General features: G+C 40.8%; 6 protein-coding genes and 1 long non-coding RNA gene across 7 annotated transcripts; 2 read left to right on the forward strand and 5 right to left on the reverse strand.

Annotated features, from left to right (window-relative positions):
- Positions 1-1,660: 1,660 nt before the first annotated feature.
- On the reverse strand, positions 1,661-2,658 carry LOC6502451 (trypsin alpha). The gene has a single exon (XM_001962045.3). It carries the CDS (start codon positions 2,603-2,605, stop codon positions 1,865-1,867), a length of 741 nt encoding a protein of 246 aa, XP_001962081.3. The 5' UTR covers positions 2,606-2,658; the 3' UTR covers positions 1,661-1,864.
- A 10,083-nt stretch (positions 2,659-12,741) lies between these two features.
- Positions 12,742-13,525, forward strand: LOC6497437 (vitellin-degrading protease). Its single transcript, XM_001962044.2, has one exon. The coding sequence runs from the start codon at positions 12,742-12,744 to the stop codon at positions 13,519-13,521; it is 780 nt and encodes a 259-aa protein (XP_001962080.1). The 3' UTR covers positions 13,522-13,525.
- A 2,635-nt stretch (positions 13,526-16,160) lies between these two features.
- LOC116654931 lies at positions 16,161-17,822 on the reverse strand. Its single transcript, XR_004310089.2, has 3 exons — positions 17,435-17,822; positions 16,895-17,385; positions 16,161-16,314 (listed from the first exon to the last, which is right to left on the reverse strand). It is a non-coding gene; the product is annotated as an uncharacterized LOC116654931 (long non-coding RNA).
- A 236-nt stretch (positions 17,823-18,058) lies between these two features.
- LOC6497438 (trypsin beta) lies at positions 18,059-18,712 on the forward strand. Its single transcript, XM_001962042.3, has one exon. It carries the CDS (start codon positions 18,059-18,061, stop codon positions 18,710-18,712), a length of 654 nt encoding a protein of 217 aa, XP_001962078.3.
- Positions 18,696-19,723, reverse strand: LOC6498101. Its single transcript, XM_001962043.4, is given in 3 exon segments — positions 18,696-18,849; positions 18,910-19,357; positions 19,415-19,723. Coding segments are annotated over 3 exon segments (852 nt in total). The 5' UTR covers positions 19,715-19,723; the 3' UTR covers positions 18,696-18,745.
- Positions 18,696-21,219, reverse strand: LOC6498100 (myosin-2 essential light chain). Its single transcript, XM_044716132.1, has 3 exons — positions 19,415-21,219; positions 18,910-19,357; positions 18,696-18,849 (listed from the first exon to the last, which is right to left on the reverse strand). The coding sequence occupies exon 1, from the start codon at positions 20,986-20,988 to the stop codon at positions 20,380-20,382; it is 609 nt and encodes a 202-aa protein (XP_044572067.1). The 5' UTR covers positions 20,989-21,219; the 3' UTR covers positions 18,696-18,849; positions 18,910-19,357; positions 19,415-20,379.
- Positions 21,220-22,009: 790 nt separating this feature from the next.
- Positions 22,010-22,849, reverse strand: LOC6498099 (trypsin epsilon). Its single transcript, XM_032451543.1, has one exon. It carries the CDS (start codon positions 22,847-22,849, stop codon positions 22,010-22,012), a length of 840 nt encoding a protein of 279 aa, XP_032307434.1.
- Between the last annotated feature and the right edge of the window lie 462 nt (positions 22,850-23,311).

Below are 23,311 nucleotides of genomic sequence, written 5' to 3' on the forward strand. Positions count from 1 at the left end.
TTTAAATTGGAAAAAAATATGGAAAACCCTTTTTGACAATAAAGGCGGCAGCCACAAAGTAGACTATGATTTTTTGTTAAGTTTTATGAAAGAAATAACTGACAAGGGAGCGTATACGTGATGTTCGTACCTATGAGAGACTGACATGAAAAGTAGATTCAGTTATTTCAAAAAATTTCAATAAAACATAAACTCCTATAGAGGCTCTTCTTTACTGTATTTTGCTTTCAATAAAAAACTTTTCATTAAACGAAAATTTAACTATAATCTGATTCTCATCCCCATTAAGCATTATTTTCGCTGCTGTGACAGGAGTCTTTTGTGCCATTTTGCACCTTGTCGGACAGTTAAATGCATTCAGCTGTCAAAAAGCCGCAGACAAAAGTTCGATTTAATTACCACAAAAGAAAATGGGCCAACAAAAGCCTTGGAATTTTCCCAAATGTATCCCGATTCCCCCTCAAAAAAAAAAGTCCAGAATCCGGATCACAGTTTTCCAGCTTTCAATTTTGTGTGTCTGGCAATGAATCGTTCCTGGCTGTTGCCAATGAGTTGTACAATGTAATTAAGCAGCCACCCAGAAGTTTTTATTCCTTTTTTGTCCTGTTTTTTTTTTTTGATCAGAGTAAAGAGTAAATGAGGTCAGGAGGTGTGGCATTGCGTGGAAAAAAGAGCCAAGAGCGAAGAAAGGGCTTTCTCTTATTTGTTTTTATTATTTTTCTTCGTTATGCATTGTAATTTGCGTGTAATTTTCAAGGCGTTGAGGAAAAACGTGAAAATGCTTCAGCAATAATAATTGCAACTGAAAATGCAACAAGAACAACAACAACGATAACGGTAAGCATCACCTACAGCTGCTTTAAGGCAAAAGTCTCATTTATTTTAATGTGTCGACACTGACGACGTGCAAATGTCTGCCAGTTTTCCAGCAGGTTTTTCCCCCTTTGGCTTTCAGTTTTCTGTTTTCAGTTCGCCATGTTCAAATTGTTCGCAGATGCAACGGCAATTGTTTGCATGTGTGTGTGTGTGAGAGAGTGTGTGTGCGTTTCTGTGTGCCAGTTGCATATGTGTGTACTGTAATTATTAAGCTGACAATGCAGCTGCTGTCGTTCCTGCTGATTTGCGTAGGGTTGAAGTAACTATGTTAAAAATTACATAAAAAATACTTGTTAATTATTTTTAACTTAAAAAATGTATCAAAAATAATATATTTAATACATTAATACATAATATAATATAATATTTATATATTTTTAAAATAGGTTTAATATGTTAGAAGCTATTAACAGTCCTATTTTATATTCTTACACTCTTTTAATTATTTTGTATCACATTTGATTCACTTAATTCAATTCAACTTAATTCACTTAACAAATTAAATCCAAGATTATAAAAAATTAAATAAAAATCCCCTTCAAACTTTCTCACAATTTAACTATATTAATATCCATTCAATCGCAACTGCATCCCTGGATGTCACTCTGTCATATTCACTTAGTGGGTCAACCTCCCTCTTGTCTGCCACCAGACAAGGGTCATAACAATGCCAATTTTAATGGTCATTACAATAAAGCTCATAACCATAAAAAATGCACAGCCATCGACCAACAGCAGAAACAACACATAAAGAAATGAACCAAAAAAAAACCTCCTGCGAACATCGAGAGAGAAATCATGAGCATTTATTGGGCTTATGGGCCGTATTAATAATATTCATCTGAGCCATGGTCCCCAGGTCATAGAATAAAATGAATTAAATTTCAATTTTGAGAAACAAGCACTGGTTAAACGAATACAATTTGTAAATTGTAAATATTTACTTTAAAATTGAAGCAAAAAAGAAAAGGTAGAGTTTTTGTTAATTCTACAAAATTCTCATTAGATTAGAGGTGGTTTCAATCCATAACTTAAGCAAGGGAATATTTGCATAAGTACTGGGAATATTGAGGAAACCACACTGATTGTTCCAGGAAACGATGCCAACCAGTTTACCGGCGGAAACCAAAGGACCGCCCGAGAATCCCTGACACGCCAGCGGTATAATGCCTCGGGGTGCGGCACAGATTTCGTCAGCGAGGACTATCCTTTGTTTCGCTACATTTTCAGTCGAGCACTTCAGCTGATCAACGATGTTAAGGTTCACCCTGAGCAGTATCTCCGATGGAGGAACTATAGCACCTAGTTGCCCCCATCCCGATACCGTCGCTCTGGTTCCAGCTTTGGGTGGAGAACTGGCCAATGGGATGTCTCTTATGTTATAGCCAGTTTTAAAGGAAGAACTCAGCAGAATTATGGCCACATCACTGGATCGCATTCCCAAGACTTGCATTCTCACCTTTCTCACCCTGATCACTTGACCTCCAAAGTTGCGGAGTATAGTACCCGCTCGTACTGATATCTGTTCGATTCTGTGACCTTTGACACACTGGGCGGCAGTCAAAACTATATCCGAGCTTAGTAGAGCTCCACCGCAATTATGTCTGCCATTGATTTGAACCGAAACTTGCCAGGGAACTTGTTGTATTCTTATGGGTAATTCATCTAGAATTGTTTGTCCAAATATGGGAGTTAAAGCCACAATAAAAATTAGATTCTTAAATATCATTTTTAGATATTGTTTCCAGTAGAGTTACTAGAGTTATTATTGGTTGTAAAGTAAGCGACTTAGTGCTTAACTTTAAAGGTGCTTGTCTAGGTTTTGATAGGCTTCTTTATGATATTATAGACTCATTATTTACATAAACAAGTAGGTCAAGTTGTTGGGGTCCATTGTTAAATATTTTGTAAGCAAGTTAAACCTATTGTACTTTTAATTTTATATTCATTCATTGAGCTTTTCATTGATTTTTTTAAACAGATTTTGTAAATAAAAAAATAAATAAATAGTTACCAGACTGTTCTCCCTCACTTTACCATTTTCTTGCAATTTTCTTGAAAACCTTTTATTGTAATCATAATTATCACGCATACGCAGTGGTGACCAAGAGGCAGTGCAAAATGGAAAGATAAATTATTTAGCAAAGTGGCAGAGCAAAGTTTATCTTCGGGCCGACAGACAGCAGTTGCTATTTGGTTGTTGATTTTTATGAAAGAATTATGGGTTCCCCCCTGGGGGGAATGGGGTGGCAAGCCGAACTAAATGGCTTCCTGTGGGTGCAGTTTTGTTCGCTTTTCCTTCAGGCAGCCTGCTGTGAAGGACATGTACATAAATATAAATATATATATGTATGTATATATTTTGCAAATTGTAATTTAAACCATTCTGGAACGAAGCCAAGTAATAATTTGTGTTTGACTGTATGCATTTCGTCCTGGCGAAGGATTTCGCATTTGTGAATTGTGAAACTGAAACGGCGGAATTGATGTGCTCGACTGCACTGAGCCCGGGATTCCGAATTCCCAATCCCTTCCTGCTGTAGCTGAGAAGGGAGCTCAGCTGCCATTGTTATCGTATCCTTTTTTTGCTCCTCCGCGTTCGCCCTTGCCTTTTCCATTTCCCGGTTTTTCCCTCCGCAGTTCGCTGGCATATCAATGCGACTGCTTGAGAATAGCATTTTATTGCTCCAAACAACACGGAAAGTCAAGTGTTGCAGTCCCGCGCAATTATTCTCTCCCTCCCAGGACCCAGGGAATCCGGTTTTTTGACTATTTTTTTCTGTATTTCGGATCCTTGGGCTATCCGCTCTGGGTACTTTTCTCGTTTGGCGAAATCGGTTCGGCGCAATAAATTCTATTAAAATGCAATTTGAAGGCTCTGTGATTTTAAATAATGCCAAGAGCAGCCATCGGGTTAATGCAGACAGTCTGGATGCCTGTGCAGCTTTGTTATCCTGGCCCTTCTCTTTTTTTTGGCGAAGATTTATGCAATCTCCTGCTACTGTTTGTTTGTCGGATATTCGAAGTATTTACGGTCGGCCCGGAGAGTCCTTAGCTAATTGGGTTGTCAATTTAATCGGGAAGTTGTTTGGAGCTTATCTCCAAGGGTTTGCGCAGACCTTAACCGCAGGATGTTCATTCCTTTTTGGAAAGTCTTTTACACATGAGACCGCAGCCGAAAGTAATTGCACTTTAATTAATGCTGAGTGGAAAAAGTGTAGAGAGAAGCCAAAGATTAAAATAGTTGAAATGTCATTAGCACGGAAAATTCGAGGGTCGGGCACTCGGCCAACAGGATCATCGGTGAGGCTGAGAGGTATGGGATCTGGGGATGGGGTCAACGTGTTGACCGCACAATTGTGTGGTCACGTGATGACTTTTTGGAGCTGCTTTTGTGGTCATAATTTCAGCCGCGGGAAAAAAGTGCCAACATCCAGAGCAAAGAAACCACAGACGAGCTGGATATTCGCTGGCTCTGGGGATTGTCTTTTTGTTTTTGCTTTCGAGGAGTTGCTTGGCCTCGGAGAAGTCCTGGGAAGTCCTGTTAAAAATTCATTAGTCTTTTTAATTAAAATTCTCTCTGTGGCCCACAAAAGCGCCTTTAACACTTAAAGTTCTGACAGCAAACAAAAGGAAGTTGGCGGCCAGAAAACTTGAAAACAAACATTTTGCACAAAAAATTTCAAAAAAAAAAAATAAACTACTATGCGGACAGGCTCCATATGCCGCTGTTTGACTTTTACATGCATGACTACGTGTCCTTTTAATATCCTGTACATGCAGTCGCCGCTTCAAAACTTCCGTTGGCAAATAAATAAAATCAAATATTCATGGCAAGCATTTTTGTCTCTTGGGTTTTATTGTTTATTTTTCTAAAATCATTACTTTAAGATTTAATAGGTAGGTAAACCAAAAATACATTAAAGGTGTATTAAAAAATATAAATTACCTGACATAATTTTCATTACAGTTAGGTGTAATTTTGCAAACTTAATTTTCATCCATCACTGCCATTAATATTGGTGATCTAAAAAATAATTAGCCTACAGGGACATTACATTTTATTTAAAAAAAATATATGTTAGTTAATTTTGCGCTGAAATTCAATTTTATTTGGCATCCTGGCCTCGATTCTAGTTAGCGAGTTACTGGCGACAATGCGATCCCATAATCATAATTAGTTTTGCATAATTTGACCCACTGGTGTGTCCTTTTGGGGGGAATAGCCTCGTCCTGCTCCCGGTCCTACTCCTCTCTCCGCCACTCGCACAATATTCAATTACAAACATTGGCAAATGTTCTAAACATTTCGAGTGTCTGGCCGAAATTAATTTGTTTGTGTAACTGGGCAAACTAACACTAGTCCTGCCCCTTGTCCTCGAAGTGGAGGTGTGCAAACAAATTGCGTACGTGTACGGGCAGCGAGGTCCTTTCGGTCCTTTGGTAATTGTAATGCGAGCAAATAAACGACCGACTGCCACACGAATATTCATACAACAATGACACAAGCACACTCACACTCACACTAACAGTCAGCGGCAGGACTCACCAAGGACATGGACCAACACACCAACACAGATGCAAATGGAGATGGTGCTGGAGATGGAGTGAAAAGCAAATGCCAGCAGGACAAATGCTTGATGTGGGTTCTACCGTGGTATTGTCCTTGTATCCCATTCCTGCTAACAGCAAAAATTTTTAATTTCAATTCTTTTTTTCCTTTTTTGCTCCCTCCGAAACACGTCGTGTTACAAATTTGAATTTATTTCAGCTCCACACCTGTGATATCCTGCTGCCATGGTCAGCTCGATTCAGATGTGGAAGTTGCCAGGATACTGTGTGCCAGGAATATGACACCTTTAAACAGATTTTCTTTCGAGCCAGAAAAAATGGAAAAAGTCTAAGTGCAAAAATTGATTTCAAAGTTATGAATACTTAATAGACCAAAGTCATGGAGCTGATATGGGAATGTGAAAGGTTTAAGGTAACATAAACTAAAAATCTAAGGCACTTGGAAAGTTAATAAATTTCTGTTAAAACAATAGCGGCAAAGTTTCCTATATATTGATTTTCATTTGTCCTGTTCTTTGTTTTCTGGTTTGGGACTTAGTAGACCAGTCTGGTGCCATTCTATGACCCGAATCTATCGGATCCATTGTTCCGACATCGAGTTCATTATTAAATAACAATAGAAGCGTGTGCAATCCAACACCTTCCACCACCGGCGGCTCCTCCACCTGTCAATGGCAACCGCATTTGGCCAAGTATTTTTCATTAGAGCAATTTTCGTTAATTGCCTGGGACAGAGAGAGATACAGAAGCAAGAACTGGAGGTGGAATACTAGTGTAGTATCCAACGTCCATAAAGTGTCTGTTGCAATTTTTAGCTGCAAGTCCTTGTTGGCAGTCGGAACAGCATCCGCTTTTGTCCTGTCAATCGCTGAGCCACGATTTTATTTTCGTTTTCGATTTCGGTTTTGGGTTTTCGCTTTTGTTTTCGCTTTTCGGATCAGGATACGGTTGGCATCTCTGACCTATAAATCATCTAATGGTCGGACAGGTTGGTATCCTGGAGGGCAGGGGTGGCGGTGCACTTTGGAACCCCGCACATGTGTCAATATTTGTGCGAAATGCGGCCGCAGTCCCATCGACACAAACACTCTCCATCATCCACATTCGGTTTCGGTTTTTGTGGGTTTTAGTTTCCCAGTTGCAGCACCAGCAGCTCTGCCCTTTGTTGTTCATTTCGCAGGGCTAGATGGAGAGACAAGCTTTTAGTTGTTTAAATTTAAGTTTGCAGGACAAAAATAAACAAAGCTTCAAAAAATAGGGTCACAGTCAGAGGTCAGAAGTCGAATTTTTCGTATTGAATATTTTAACTATTTTCTGTTGGCAATGTTACTTAATTTCCGTTTTTATTTTCATTGCTTGATATTCAAGATGGACATCTGTTTCGCACTTGATTTGTTATGGGATTGAATTGCATTTTTTTTTGTGGGATGTGTGCGGGTTTTTCTCTCTTCTATCCTTCCGTTTTGGTCGGGTCCTGCGTGTACGGTGCACAACGTGGCGTATGAGCAACTTATTTGCCATCTGTCATGGCTGGCTTGAGAAATGAAATGAAATCAAATGCACTCGACTGAGAAATTGAGAAGAAGAGTTTCGAAAGAAGTAACTGCTAGCCTCGTGAGTTTGGACAAACTTTCCCATCGAGCATCCTTTGAGTGGTGTAAACGAATCGAGGAAGTTGTTTTAGTCCTTTCCAAAATGTTTTCATTGATTGTCAAAAGAGTCTTATGGGAGCGAGCTACTAAATGAAATTAATTTAACTTTTAGATTTTGGAAAAATGTAACCGTTCTCGTTTTTCAACCTGGCAAATGCCAAAACAAACTGGGCCCAAAGCAGAGGCAACAATTAAAAGACAAATCTGCAATTGTTTAAACTTTAAACCCCGTGACCACAAGCCAGGACAATGGATGGCCAAAGGAGCCCTGTGGAAGCAAACCGCAAAGGGCAGAGAGTTGAAAAATCTAAGAGCATTTCGGCCGAGCAAGCTGCCGCAGGTCCCAAAATAGTCATAAATTTCAAGCGTTTTTAACAAGAAACAGACGCCGGCAAAATGGGAAATGTAAAAGGCAAACGCAAGCGCCACACAAAAAATTTCACAAGAACAAAAAAAAAAATTATAAAATAAATATAAAAAACAATGTCCGACAAAAGAAATATCTAGAGAATAAGTGGAACAACGCCTCAGGAGCTTCCTTTAATTTACTTTTTTTCTCTCGTTTCCCGTCCAGTATCTCAAGTCCTTGTGTTCTCAGTTTTAATGATGCTTTAAGGATTTCCAGCAAAGTGCAGGCCATTTGAGACGGCCGTTAATCATCGGCGAGTACAAAGTGCAACCAGAAATGTAAATAGTTAATGGCCATTGAAGGGCCCATAAATGGCCGGGGCGCAAGTTGACGCAAATATATTGTTTTTAATATGGCTGTAACTGCAGCTCTTCCGCGGACGGGTTGGGCGGCGTGTTTTCCGCATCTCATATAGCTAAAGCGCGAACATTAAGTGGCAGTGTCGCCCGGCGCTGTCGTCCTTTGGACACAGGAAGGATGTTAATGCAGGCCAGTTGCCTTTGTGTGCGTGACAGCGTGGGAGAGAGTGTGTCTGTGTTGGTGCAGTGGCATTAAAACAGGAAAGGAATATATAATTATCATAACGAATGGGGTAATACCCTTATTACTCTTAGTACTTTATAGTTTGTTGTTGAGTTAAGGCTAGAATTGGATAGTTTTTTGGCCATCTTTCTAGATTAAAAACAGACTTTCTACAATTAATATCTTCTTAGATTATTATAGTTTTTTGAATGAATAAAAGGAATAGTTTTTGTAATTTTATCCTTTTCTTAAAAGTCAGAGGTATTAGTTTGAATTTTTAACCTTTCGAAGGTTGCTTAACCTTTAAGAATACCGTAATATGTGACCACCTTAGGAAGGGTAATCCTGAAAACAGTTATGCATCTCCCCTCGGACAGGGTACAAAAACCGCTGCTCATCATCGTCTGGATCCGGAATAGGGACCACGCACGTAGTCACGACCGGGGAACCCACACACTCCGAAAAACTAAAGAGAATGGTATGGTTGGATGGCTTTTCTGCGAGCCGGAGGTGGTTGTGGGGTTTGGGAATGGGCTCTACTGTTTTTGGAAAGTGGGGGAGGAACAGAGAGAAGGTGGGTGAAACAGCCCGGGCATTAAGCACGTCGGCAACATAAATATTTTAATTTTGCTAAAAATTTGTGCTGAAAAGTCGCTTTTTTGCATTAGGAAGTGCGAGGCAGAGACTCCCACGGCACAACACAAGCACACACACACACACACTACCATGGAATAAACTAAACAAAATGGCGGCGACGAAAGGATGCGCTATGTAACTGAGAGGGACGTTGTTGTTGTTACTGTTGGTGTTAGTGTTAGTGTTGTTGTTTTCCCCGTGGTGTGTGCAACGCTGTAATGATAAGCGCTGTTAGTGTTTTACTTTAATAGGCAAAATTATGTTGCCACACACACACACACTGAGACAAGGAAGCACACACACAGACAAAGTCCACCCACAAACACAAAAGACTTTGACTCGAACACGGCTCAAAGGCATAAATTATTGCGGTTAACTGGCTTGGCTGGAGCCGTAGAATGAAGCACGGAAAACGTTGTCAGAGCCGTAGTCACAGCCGTGGTCCAGGCAAAAAGCCGGAGTCACTGCCGGATGGCGGTTGACTTTACCAGTTGGTCAGGCCAAATGAAAATAGTGTTGGCCTGGCCTAGTTATTGTTTTCCATTGCGTTTGCTGGCCTGCAACAAAATAACAACCAAGTCTGCAATATAATTTCAATATTTTTATAAAAATATTTCTTCTTTTTATGCATTTCAACTTTAGAGAAAGAAGCCTTCTAAAGTTTTTGCTGAGATTTATGCAAAGACTTTCGGGCTGGCTAAGGATTTCTAGGCAATTTCGTTTGAACTTGATGATTTATGGAAAAATTTTGTAGAATAGTTTATGCAGAAAGTTTAGGGTTAAGGAAATTCAAATTAAATTTAAAATGTTAAATTTAAAGGTTTATTTAAAATGTTAAATAAATTAAAATCTTGTCAATATTTACCTATACAAGAATCTATTCCTTAAACACTCTTGATTGTAATATGACATGTTCTTCAATTTATAAGATATTCATCACATTAATTAAAAAGTCATTAGAATTCTTCAATTTAGAAATAAAAGGACTCCTCCTTGTACGGAAGTTGATTATAGCTGCTTGTAGTTTATTACATCAATTTTAATTGAACCTTAATTAAAGACCTTGGCAAATATTGACTGATTTTGCAATTTGCCCTAAAATTTGTAAATTTGTTAGTTGGCAAATTTGTGAATTTCTGTTAATTGAACAGGCTTATCGCCCTCGAAGCTGGATTGTGTGCACTTGACAATGGCAGTTGCTGTTGCAGTTGCAGGGACAGGGTCGTGGCAGAAACAGAGGCAGTTTCCATACAAAAGGCAAATAAATGTGCAAACATGTGCGGCCCGCAAGCAAACATGGCCAAAATGAATGAATGGTTAAATGTGTCACTAATTACGAAATGGCTGGCAATCAATCAGCGGCCGAAACGGAAGTGGAAAAACGTCCTTTTAGTCCAAAATGGTCGATTGGGGGACACTTAATGGCGTTTAATATTCAGAAAAGGTTCTTAACATGCCGACCATCCCTATACTATAATGTACTCAATTAAAATGCGAGCAAGACAAAGTATCCGTTTACCCGGCCGTTCTCTATCTGTGGGAATTTATGTGGCACCATGGCGTATACTTAATTTGACAAATGGCTAACAAAGCGCGCGAGTCGTTAATTTCGGCCAGAAGAAAATCGGGGGAGAACAAAACGTTTTCATGGCTAGATTATAATTTACCAGTCACCAGTCCAAATATTAAATCCATACTAATTTTATTATTATTGTTATAGAAATTATAGAAATGCCTTTATGTATTGATTTTTATCTAGGAGATTTTCGGATTGACATTTAAATTACTGATGGCATTAATTATAGAGTTTCACAGTGAATTACGTGGAGAGCTTTTCATGGCTCATTAGCCCTGTATTCGCATCGAATTATGTTTGCTGGAAACAAAATGCCATAACAAATCATATGTGTATGGGCAGTGCCACAAAGTCGATTCGATTCAGAATCGAATCAATTTTGCAAATCGAAAATCACTTTCAGGCAGACGGCAGCCGGCAGCATTCAACATCACATGTCTGGCTGAATGGCTTGACAAATGTTTGGATTGAATACAAAATATTCGGCCCACGAGGGGTTGGGTTGCACTTGAGCTGCAGCATGTCTGGGGCATGCAACATCCATCGAGATTCTGGGGCAATTCAAGGCAAAAGAGGCGAAGAAAAGCCAGGGAAAAGTACTATGTAGTGTATGGTATGTTATGGTGGAGATTCTCGGCTCGTCTGTCAATCTGCTTCTCAAGTCGAGTGTTTGGATGTCTGTCATTGAATGATTGACGTGTGCGGGGCGTGTCAATATTGCAAAGAACTCGACTCAAAAATACCAGCGAATAGAAGGGGGCTTTTAGCCTTTAAGATAAATTAAATCAAAATTTATTTGATCGAGAATATAAAGGGGCATAGGATAGGGTTCTTAGGAAAATGTTTCAAACTTTGATTACTTTTCGAATATTAAATTATTGCACCCTAACTTTAAAATTAATTGCATTTGAAATATTGATTTCAATTAAAAACTTATTTAATAGCACATGGCGCCATTTTATGGCAGTTCCCTCAGCTGCCACAATCGCACACTAGATGTTTAAAAATACATGGCGTATACGTAATGTTATTTCTGAGTTTGTTTATTGTCTGTCCTGGTCGACCCTTTTGACCCCGGGCTAGTGACGCCATTGCAATTAACAAAGCATAACCAAAAGTGGTGCAAAAATTAAATGCAAATTATCATACCAGAAAAAAGGCTTAAATATATATTTACGAGGTGGTATAAATGCAATTAATTAAAGCCAACCGCCCACCCGGTGATGGATCGGCGAAACCACGGCGTTTCTGTAATTTAAAATTAATTTGCGCTAAATGAACCAGCCCACCTTTCGGATCAGGCAGTCGGCGTGTGTTGCACCACGCAATCGCTGTGCCACATTGCGTGTGCGGTGCACGAACCTTGAAATGCATTTAAAATTCTTGCCACCTCTTTGGCTGAAAGTACTCGTTTCGTCGCATTTTGACACGAATTTTTAATTGTTTTCATCCGCCGGGGAGTGGGAAATTGGCACATTCGGCAGGCATTTTGCACTCTGCGGTTTTCTAAATAACTAAATATCTTTTGGCCCGGCCCAGCTCGGCATTTGTTGGGGCTTTCGGTTCAAGTGGGTCTCATTGAGCCACTTCTATGGCTGCTCCTCGCCGCATTTGGCCCACATTTTGTGGCCCTCCCGTCGCAAACTTTCTAGATATTATCTCTGACCATTGCCCGGACGGTCACTCTTTTCTGACCCCCACCCCTCTCATCAGTCCACACCCATGCCATTTGGAGGCAGCAGCAGCAGCATGTTGATTTATATTTATATTTGCCGTCCAAGTGTATCTCAGCCGGGCTCTAAACTGGGTTATGAGGTTGCCGACGGGGCATAAATTGAATTATGGCCCAACAAATGGACCAGTCGTAAGCGTAAATTATTGTCAATAAATTTGAACATTAATTTCTAAAATATTTCCAGAGGTAGGGCATTAAACTATATATGAAAAATTCAGACCAATCGATTCTGCAAATATTTTTAGTCTGGCTTTAAAAAAAAACAACAATCAATTGGAAGCTTAAATCGTACTCGCAATCAAACTCAAACAAATACACAGACACACTTTTGTTTCTCTTCTGAATGGGCTATAAATGCCGGCTAAAAAAACGTATAAAAAACCTCAGATGTAAGATAAACAAACCGGCAAAAAGATTTTTGCTAAAACACACAACCCAACATATATTTTTAGACCTTATCGGAGAGCTCTTTCCCAGTTCAACGCAAACTCACCACATTTCCCAACCTAAAGAGAGCGAGGGAAATTAAGAGAAATTTGTCCGAAATTATACCTTTTTTTAGAGAGGTTTGTGAGAAGTAGTGTTTATTATGATATTTTTATATTTATGAGGATTTTAGACCTTAATTTAATCTTAAAAATACTCTTTTAAAATTATCTTCTCATAGCTCATTAAAATATATCCGCATTCCTACTAAACACGCCTATAAAAGTAAACTAAAAACTAAACTTGGAGCAATTTTAAGTTAAAATTTATTCTTAAAATGCTTAAGTACAACTTACTATTCTTTCTGTGCTTAGTAGTTGTCTTGGCCTTCTCCAAACCTCTTCCTAATCGGAAAATTATTGGCGGCGAGGACATTTCCATCGAGAAGGCCCCCTGGCAAGTGTCGATTCAGGAGTGGAGCGGTCACATCTGTGGTGGCTCCATCCTGAGTCCTTACATTATCCTGACGGCTGCCCATTGTGTGATTGAATACTATCCCGAACACTTGGTGGTGCGTGTGGGCTCCAGCTATGTAGATTTCGGAGGCTTTCTCCTGGACGTGTCCTTGATTGTGTACCATGGAGACTTCGACTCCACCTCATTCGACAACGATGTGGCTCTAGTGGTTCTGAGTGAGCCCCTCGATCTGGAGAACTACGATAGTATTCGTTCCATCGAACTGGCAAAGGATATGCCAACGCCAGGATTTCAAGTCTCTGTCTCTGGCTGGGGATACACGGATTACGGCTACGCGGAAGTCTTGCAGTATTTGGAAAGTGAAATAGTGGATCCTGGAAAGTGTAGAAAGCTGTACAGTAAGTACAATAACGTATCGGAAAGGATGCTTTGCGCCTCGGCCTACCACAGAGGCAGTTGTCGGGGAGACTCCGGTGGAGCTCTGGTCCTGGACAACCGTCAGGTGGGCATTGTGTCCTGGGGCGTGGGCTGTGCCGATCCTCGGTTCCCTTCTGTCTACACGAGTGTTCCAGCCCTGAGGGAGTGGATTGAAAGCACAGCTAATGGAATATTGGCTGAAAAATATTTGAAAATAAAATGAAACAAAAAATATTGCACCCTAACTTCAGGCTTTATGTTGTAGTGTTTGGAAGTAGTGTCCTTGTAATTGCCTGCAGTTAGATGTCAAGCCAACTCCATGATCCCGATCAATTAAAATCGTGTTGTCCTGCTTCGGATTTTGGCGGACAGAGTTGTGAAGGCTTTCGAATTGATGTGCTCCAATAAATTTCACCCGGGATAGCCAGCGAGAGGTGTGTGTGGTTTGGACCGCACATCTACCCCGCGCCACTCCCTCGTAACCCTGACATTACAATGGTTAAGCAGCCTAAACCATAGTCGCCATTTACCCCACGAAACTATCCCAGCCCACCGGATAGTGACTCCCCCGGCGAACAACCCGCAAAACCAGTTGACACATGTTGCAGTTAACATGGAAAGTGGATGTGGCATGGTATTCCGTGTGGAGGGGCTTTGGGATGGGGAGCTCAACTTCGAATGCCAGCTCAGTGGACTTTGTTTGCGGTGCAAAGTGATTTGCCAATATAGGCATCAGCACATCCGCCCCCTACCTCTTTCGGGCCACTGTCTTTGGCACTTTGATCATTTGCCATTTGGCTGTTTGCGTTTTAATTAACTTACACCGAGAGAGAGAGAGAGGGCTTAACGAACTTTTCCGGCCTACAGTTTCTGTTCCCAATCCAAAGCCCAATCCCAATCCCATCCAATTCGAAATGAGGCTGCTTATTAGCTCTTGACATGGTTCCATTTCATTGTGTTCCGGATATTTACGGGCCCATTCACAGTTGGCCCAGTAATAGCCTGTTGTTGCTGTAGTAGTTGTGGTTATCCGACCACCCATCCATCCATCCAATCGAATGGCCAACACCTTGGCCAAGAGAAGCTTACCGGCACCTTGTAAGCTACTTAACCGCTGAGCTCTTGATTTCCAAATGAAGTTCTTACTATGGGATAATGCCTTGTCAGGTTAAAGGGCTCTTCAATTCCAGAATTACTTTAAGAGCTCCCCTACTTGGACACAAATTAAAATGCCATTAGCCAGGATTCCTTGTTCTTCTGGCCGAGCTCAGCTATTAACAATAATTTTGTGGAGTATTCATGCCACAAATTAAAGATTAATTTATTTCTTCAATTGAATTTGTACTTTTTTGTTGGAAACTGAATGTTAATGGTTCTGCAGGACACTTGAACAAATAAATGAATATTTTTCCGCTGCTGACAGCTCTTCCCAATCGCTCTGCTTGTCAAATATTTGATTTGATTTAGGCCATGGCCTAAGCTTTTGGAAATTCTTGTTATTTTGAAGGATGCGGGGGCGATTGAATTGTTTGGAATTGCTGAGCATTCGAGTGGAATTTAAAGATTAGTAGACTCAAGAGATGGACTGGCCTAATTGGCCGGCTTATTAAAGCAGACAGCTCCGGTAGTTGTAGTCAATGAACTTGATGTTCTGTCCAACTTTTTGCAGAACAAAAAAGGAAGGAAAAAACAGCTGCTGGCTGGAAAAAGTTTTCGCCCACTTACGCTTAACTTTTAGCCCCATAAATTTCCATATTAGGAGCGAGAGCTGGAAGCTGAACAAACATAGTCGATCCAATTAACTAACTAAGAATCACTTAGGTTGAAAGTTTCCCAGACCAAGAGCCAGGCACAGGCACAGGACCACACTTCACTTCACTTTGCTTGGGCGAATCCTTGCGGCGGCTTTGCCATCAAAGTTATCCCTTTAAATGCTTACTCAATCAATTCCCCCAAGTGGGTCACTCTTGCAAATATCCTTGTGCACAGACACAGACTCTCACACACAATCCTGGCACTCATTGTCCGGCAGCTGCCAAAGGAAAAAGGATTGCAGGAGCTTTTGACGAGACAATTTGTATTCATTGCCACTTTAATATTTAGCGATGCGTAAGCCTCTGTCATTCGTTTCCCGGCGATGCCTCCACCATATTCTCCAACATCCCCCCATCCAGCATATTATTTTGGTATCGTTTTATCGCTTTTGTGTCCGGATTTTTTTAAGTGCAATAATTTGCATTGCATCTGACATGATATCGCTTTGAAGTGGCCCCATCCCCGCCAGGCACTCTCGCCCAATTGACGAAACAAACACGTTAGTAGGCCCATGTGTTGGCCAAAAAAATAAAAGATTTTATTCAAACTGACGCCATTTAAATTAACACTTCCGAGAGTGCATGGAATAATTGATGTTTTTTGCTTAAACATTTCATTTCATTTTCATTTATTTGTATACAAATGTTTTAAATAAAATTTAAAATAGGTTTTAAGTCGGTAGGCCTTTAGTGAAACGTCAAAGCTTTGAACTTTGCCAGTGCTCCTTGCCCTTTTTGATGCCTTTGACAGGTCGCTTTGCTCCTTTGGATGCACTGCAAGTCATTAAAAATGTTAAAGGACCAACAACAAGCGGGCTAAGCAAACGCCAAAGAAGCAAGGATATCAGGGCAGATGAAGGAAAAGTCAAGAAAAGGCAAACAGCCGCGAATAAGTCAAGGTTTCTGGCAGGTAAGTATGGTATACTTCGCAACTATCTCCAGAGATGTGTAATAAAAATTAATACAAAAAAATCAAAAATTGGTTCATTTATTTTACATATATTTTTTTATAAACCTTAATTTTTTCATTTTATTTAACCGCCTAAGAGGTATCTTTTTTTCCCATCCCTTGAGGCATTTCCCTTGACTTTTCCTCGCTTTCCCTTGTTTATTTGCCCAGTTCGTTCTCAGTTGACTGCATTGCTTGTCGTGGCTTGGGAAAGTCCTGGAAAACGAGGGAGGAAAGCCAAGGACGAGAGGAGCTGGGAGGAGGAAAATGCAATAAGTCACCGATTGGCGACAGGCTGCACAAATGTGCGCCTAGTGCGAAAAAAAAGTTGCGTACATAAAAATGGGTTACCAGAGCAAGGGTATACATTTTCGATTTAAATTGCGGTTTCCCAACTATTTATTATGAGTTCTCTATAAAAAAGATTAATTATTTACACAATTCTAAAATTTATTTAAGGAAAAGATGAGTCTTATGTCTTATGACCAGCAGTTACACTTTCACGTTAAAATCCACATGTTATGCCTTTCGAAAGTGTATTATTTTTAAGGTATTGAAAAATAGTGACCAAAATTTTCAGAGGAAATATCCAGTGTAATGGAAAGCCATAAAAAGGATTTATGGTTTCAAGTTCATATCCCCAATATATGGGAAAAATATGGTTAATGGAGGGGAAATGGAATCAAGGTTAAGTTTATATCAAGAGAGGACTTTAAAACTCGATGTTAGATTCGAATTTTGATTAAAATAATAATAATATTATTATTATATAAAGCAATGTTCAAATACATTTTTATGTGATTTGATTTCATCTCTGGATATGTTATCCTTACCATGACAACCCTCTGCGAAAACAATTGATTGAGTTTTGGGGGATTTGTGGATATCATTAGCTGTCCCACATGACATTTGTGTCTGTATTTGTGTGCTTTCCTGTCTGATTAGCCATTTATATTCACATCCAAATCCTCCCCAGGACCCTCATGTTCTTCGTCTCTGTGGGCGGGCAGGTTGCAATTAATCGTTGAAAGGATTACACGCCCCCTCCGAGAAAAGCAATGTTTTCTCCTGCCCGACTCTCATCTGGCCACTTAAGTGATGCTAATTTATGGGCTCGTCGCATCTTGTTTGTTTCCCATCTCCGATGAATGCTATGAGGATTTCCCCCAGCGACTCACCACACCACTAGGTCGTTTGTCGCACGGTGTGTCCTTTCAGGAGTCAGGAGTTTTTGCGGTAAGTTTTTAAGCCGGGATTAGTAAGTCATTCTGCATTGTTGCCAGTTTTGTCGGCCGTTGTTGACGGTATTGTTTGTAATTTAATCCTGGATTCAAGAAATGTAATATATTCTATATTTTTTAATTAACCCTTACCTCCTAGATATACCTTATTGTTCTATTATTTTCTTATAAACGGTATTGAGTGTCCATTTTCAAGGACCAATTAATTTGCATCCCGTTTCTAGGCCATCAATTTCGTTTGATTGCTATTGTTGTGTGGCTCTGTGGCTGTGACACCAAAATTGCAACCACATCCGAGTCCTGATTCCCGCCGCCTAATCAGCGTGTGACTCGCACACTAATGAACTACGGCTGCCAATTAGCCAATGGCCACGCCCCCGCCACCCTCACAGCACCTCTCTTGATTTGTGGCCCAAAGATGAAGTGGCGGTTACCTGATCCTAGACGAGAGTAACTGACATTAGTTCAAGGATTTAAGTTCCCTTCGAAATAGTAGATGTTTCTACATGTACTGCCATTAAAGCCTTTAATAATACTGAGGTTGAAACTTTACAGTAATATATCTCAAATATATCTTAAATCTTAGATTTCACGCTATATTCAAACCGTAGCTATAAATAATTTGGATCTTCAATTTATGTTTAGTTTCGTATCTGAGACCCCAGAGTCAGAATGTTTCTGAAATTCTTTCTGATACTGGCTTTTTGTTCTCGGAATATCTTTAGTATTTATAATGGCTTCGAGGCTGACATCAAAATGTGGAGCTTCATAGCCTCGGTTCGGATCAACGGCTATCACGAGTGCGGGGGAACCGTCATCGAGAGTCGTATTATCCTCACGGCCGCCCAATGTGTTGCAGGAATTGCGGCGGACAACGTCTCCATTCAGGTGGGAACCGACGATCGGACCAAAGGAAAGGGCCGAGTCGTCCCAGTGACTTCGATTATAGTCCACGATAAGTTTTTAAAAAATAGTGCTCCCAATGACATTGCTCTGTTGTGGCTGAAATGGACGGCCCTGGCGGGTATAGTGAGGAAGCTACCGATTGTCGAGGAGGAGCCGGCGGATCAGAATTTCTGCAGCAATGCCGGGTGGGGCGAGCAGAGTCTACAGATTCTGGGAATGCCGAGGCTTCTGCTCCATGGAATGGCCAAGGTCAGGAATCGCAGCTACTGCGACGAGGAGCTGGTTGAACAGGTTGGTGAGGAGCTGCTCTGCACCTTCTACAATCAGTACGACATCTGTCCGGGGGACTATGGTGGACCTCTAATCTACGGTGGGTTTGTTGTGGGAATCGCTGTCGAAGGACATGGGTGTGGGTGGTCCAAACTGCCCTCCCTCTACACGAATGTCTACAAATTTCGCGATTGGATAGAAACAAACTCAAAGAAGCTCATAGAAAATAAATAAATCGAATATATTTTAACTATTACATTATTTTTTCTAAAATTCCTCAAAATCATCTTCTGGCTCACCTTGATCTGGAAACAAGTTGTTCATCAAAAGTTCCTGCATCATCTGGCGTTGCAAGTAAGCTGTGAGGAAAACTAAAATATATTTTTTAAAGTTTAAGATTAGTTCCTTGAAGATCACTTCATTCTGCCTACCTCCCATCAAGGAGCCAACCAGAACCAACTTGGATAGAAATCCTTTTTTCTCACTGTTTTTCGTATTTTTGTACATTTTCAATCGGGTCGGACACTCGGAACATAATGGCCTCAGTTTTTCATTTCGTTCGACTGCAATCTTTTTCAAACAGGGGGTGGACTTCACATAAGAATTTGACAAGGATATCGGCTTGGCTTCGAGGTTCACGGGCAACGCCAACGTAGAAATGTCACACCGTGAGGCTTTGAGGAAGATGGCCAGCACTTTCTCACTTTTACATCGATCTGGGGGATCGTACATGGACTGGATACGGAAGCGATGTGCGTATTTTTTATTCTCGTCGAAATCAAAGTAACTCAGACTGATGGAGACTTCCTGGGTATCGTAGGGTTCTATTTTGGCAGCAATGGGACTTACACGATAGTGTTTCCAGGCATTAGATGTGACCTTTTGGGAAGATCTCTTTAAAATTTATTTAAAAGGAATCTGAGTTTAAAAACTCACTTTAAACAAGACAACACTGTTGGTGGGATTCAGTAAAGTTAATATCCTTCGCTGTCTTCGATCGTACGGGGCATAAAAATTCAATAACTGCGGACTCACGCTGAGCAACTCCATCCTCCTTCTATTTGAATGAATCTATTCCAATTGATTTTGACTTTTATGGCCTGTTTTCGTTATCCTTTTTTTTTGTATTTTGTACTTTTCTTTTTAGAAAATGTAGCCCTGCCCCAGAAAAATGAAACCAATCGAAATGTGTCGGAAATATGCCAGCAATTGGGATGTTTTTGACAGCATTTGCATATGCTGCCCATCGATCCAAAGGCAGTGCATGTTTTTGCATTTATTGCCATCACGACCACCACATTCCAGTCCTCTTTCTCTATCCGCTCTCTATCCGCATCCATAAATCCTCCCAATAACCCCCCACATCCTGGCCAAAGCGCTGACCAAGGCTGGCCAGGATGCGAAATACTGGATTTGGAATTACGCCTGGCAACGCATTGAAATTATTTGCAATCAATTGCACTTATTCTGGGACTGGATGATGAACACAGCTGTCCGATGCTGCCACGAGCTCTGTTTTTGGGTCATTCATTTTTCTCCCAGTGGAAAAGGACTTGGACATGGCTGCGGAGAAACGAAATTTGGTGAACAATTGATGAGGACCATACGTGGTACACTGGATGAATAATGATGGTTGGGGAGCCTGGCTGGGGATTGATTTTTCAGTGCATTATTAAGTGTCTTTGGGTTTTATATTATTTTCCTATCAATACGAAATACCATCATGGATGGAACACCAAAGGATGTTAGTTATTTATCTATCTGATGAATAAAAAAACAAATTCAATTTCCCCTGCTTGGGAAATGCAACATACACTGTTTATTTTGAAACAACTTTCACCTGTCAAATAATAAAATGACTTTCTGGGCTTTCCTTCCGCGCCCTCGCCTCGACTTTCCCCTTAGCCCGTCACTATGAACTGGACCAGATCCTTGTAGTTGACCATGCCCTTTTCGTTGATCCGTCCCTGGAGGAGCTCGTCGGCCTCGATCTGGCTCAGACACTCGCCGCAGCGGGTCAGGATGTGTATGAGTTGCTTGGCGGACAGGAAACCGGTGTTTTCAGCGTCGAGGAGCCTCAGGCCGGATATGAACTGCTCCGTCTCGATTTCTTGTCGCCTGGTGCTCGGTCGACTGGCATGCTTTCCCAAGCTGGAGTACACCGCCAGGCACTCGTCGAAGGAGATCCTGTGCAGGCAACCAGCCTCGAGCTGTCTCATGTGTTTCCTGACCACCGCCTCGCTGGGATTAGCGCCCATCACCCGAAGGCAGTCGCCCAGGTCGATGATAGAGATCTTGTTGTCGCCGCGGTGATCGTGCATCAGAAATATCTCGTGCAGTTCCAGGATGTGCGGTTTCTTCGACGGCTTCGGATTCGGGGCCGGTGCTGATGATGGCGGCGGCATTGACGGCAATAGCCTGTTTCTCTCCAGGGGATAGATGCCATGATCATTTGAAAAGGATGATGAATGAATGGATGCGAGCTTCACTTGATTTCCCGCCTTGGACATTGCTAGGCAGCGCCGAACAATAAGTCTACAATTATGGATCACGGATAACAGGTCACGATAAGAACTAGTGGTAGCTCCTAACTATAGGCCTTCGGCTCGACTATTGGCTTGTGGATACCACACACATGGCGCAGGGGAAACAAGAACCGATGACTGGAAGACACAGAAAAACGATAATGCCGGACATGCTGACAGGTGAAAGTCGACTGCCGAGTTTTCAAATCAGATCTTTTAAGTGACATTTCTATTTAAGTTTACAAATTTTTATTTATTTTTTACAATTTTATATCACTGTGGACGGCAGTCCACGAGGTGACGACCTGCATGCCTAGGCGTGCGCGAGGAAACTCTATATATAGCCGAAGAATTAAAAATTTTCTGTAGGCAACCGATCTAAATGAATGATATTTCATCTAATGTATAGTATAATAATTAATATATATTTAATTCTTTAATTGTTTGAAGAATCCAATTCCTGAACAGGGCAACGTCAGTGTAAAATCCCGGATAACTAAATGCACAGTCTGTTCCTCCAGAAACAATACCAACTAACTTGGGATTGGGCCAGGTCACCAAAGGTCCTCCGGAGTCACCTTGGCAGGAGTCTTTGCCGCATTGGTGGGCACAAACCACGGTTTCAGGAAAAGTGTAATTCCCTTCTATGTAGGACTTCCGGCAACTGACCGTATCCACAATAGTTAGGTTTACTCCGAGCAATATTTCCGGTTTAAAGGTTAAAGGTTGAAACCCCCTCTTTTATACAAAAAACAATCCACAAGCGAGAGGTCTGTTTCGTTCAAAGTCCTTATCGCTTGTCAAATAAATTAAAGTTGCTTTCGAAATATATCATTATTTTTTTTAAATATGCCAATAGAAACTGATAGGTACTACCTATTAGGTAGGTCCCATTACGGAAAGTTATTTAAAATTCAATTTCAAGGGAAATAGTGTATATTGTGTCACTTTCTTGTTTTATTATATAAATATTTTAATAAATATTTTACTTTATTTTTCAATCTTCTTAAGATCTAAAGAAAGTGTTAAGATTGTATTTAGTAACTGTGTGCTCGATCCATTCTTTGTAATATAAAGTATCCGTGAAGACATCAGGACCTTGGCATTGGGAGCCTCTAGAAACGATGCCAATGAGCTTGTATTGAAAATCGGAGTCCATTCTGACTAAAGGACCTCCAGAGTTTCCATTGCAAACATTGCTGAACGTACTAGATGCGCAAATTAGACCATCGGGCCACTTTTTACCAATTTCAAGGTTCACGCCGAATAGAGTACTCCAGGCATCGTAGGCTTTCTTGCAACGATCTGGGCTTTGAACTTTAAGAACGGTGGCCATAAGTTCCTTAGTAGCGCCGAAGACAGGACTGCTGAAGATCTTTCCCCATCCGCTGACCACAGCCGGTGTTTCTGGTTCTGTTCGAACTTCTGACAATTGAATAAGTTGCATTGTTTTTCCATCGAGAGGCAGGGGGGACTTGAGAATGAGTACGGCAATGTCATTGGAATCTTTAAAAACTGTTGGGTTGTGAATATAATTTTGGTGAACTATTGTTTTTTTAACCACCACTACAGTGCCGCCAGAACTTCTAAAGGCCGATCCGCCGCGGACTGAGAGAAACTCCTCATCTTTGCCATAAACACAGTGAGCTGCAGTCAGGATCACACAGTCACTATAGATGATTCCACCGCAGCCGAAGGATCCATTTTCCAGCAATGCCACTTGCCAAGGAACTTCATGAATTTCCAAGGGCTCTCCACCGACAATCTTTGCCTCCAGATTGGAAATATGCTGTTTGGCAGTGATTTCAGCCACTGCCAAGAGAAAAATTATGCCACTTTTGGCCATTGTGGAGTGTTTTAGAACCAAAACACAACTACCTACCCTTATATAGAGCAGTTGGTGGGAAGCGATATTTTTGCTTTATGTTCAGTTCCTCATTTGCAAATTACCTATCCGACGTCCTCATACCTAAAGCGCTTGGAAACATTTTTACGAGGCTATTTGAGATTTGTATGAGAGCTTTAAATCATATGGATTGGCAGAAAGTCACTCATTTGTAAAACAAATTATTGGCATTCACTCTTTACCCCTTGGTTTTTTTTTTATGCAGAATGATAGACAATCTATCTATAAATCGATCAAGGTATTCCAGGCAAGAATCGGTTTGGAAATTGGATGCAGCCATCACTGTGGGCCATAATGTCTTTCCATGCATCTCTCACTATTTTTGAAGATGATGCCCCAGAAAATTGGACAAAAAAATAAAAATATGAAATATGAAAAATATTTTTTTGTTAGGTTTTGATG

This window comes from Drosophila ananassae, chromosome 3R, assembly GCF_017639315.1.
Source record: "Drosophila ananassae strain 14024-0371.13 chromosome 3R, ASM1763931v2, whole genome shotgun sequence".
In the NCBI taxonomy this organism is placed as follows: domain Eukaryota; kingdom Metazoa; phylum Arthropoda; class Insecta; order Diptera; family Drosophilidae; genus Drosophila; species Drosophila ananassae.

What these genes read in the sequence shown, in the direction of transcription:
- LOC6498100 (XM_044716132.1), bottom strand. Translation starts at nt 20,988, where the DNA reads ATGTCCAAGGCGGGAAATCAAGTGAAGCTCGCATCCATTCATTCATCA.
- LOC6497438 (XM_001962042.3), top strand. Translation starts at nt 18,059, where the DNA reads ATGTGGAGCTTCATAGCCTCGGTTCGGATCAACGGCTATCACGAGTGC.
- LOC6497437 (XM_001962044.2), top strand. Translation starts at nt 12,742, where the DNA reads ATGCTTAAGTACAACTTACTATTCTTTCTGTGCTTAGTAGTTGTCTTG.
- LOC6498099 (XM_032451543.1), bottom strand. Translation starts at nt 22,849, where the DNA reads ATGGCCAAAAGTGGCATAATTTTTCTCTTGGCAGTGGCTGAAATCACT.
- LOC6502451 (XM_001962045.3), bottom strand. Translation starts at nt 2,605, where the DNA reads ATGATATTTAAGAATCTAATTTTTATTGTGGCTTTAACTCCCATATTT.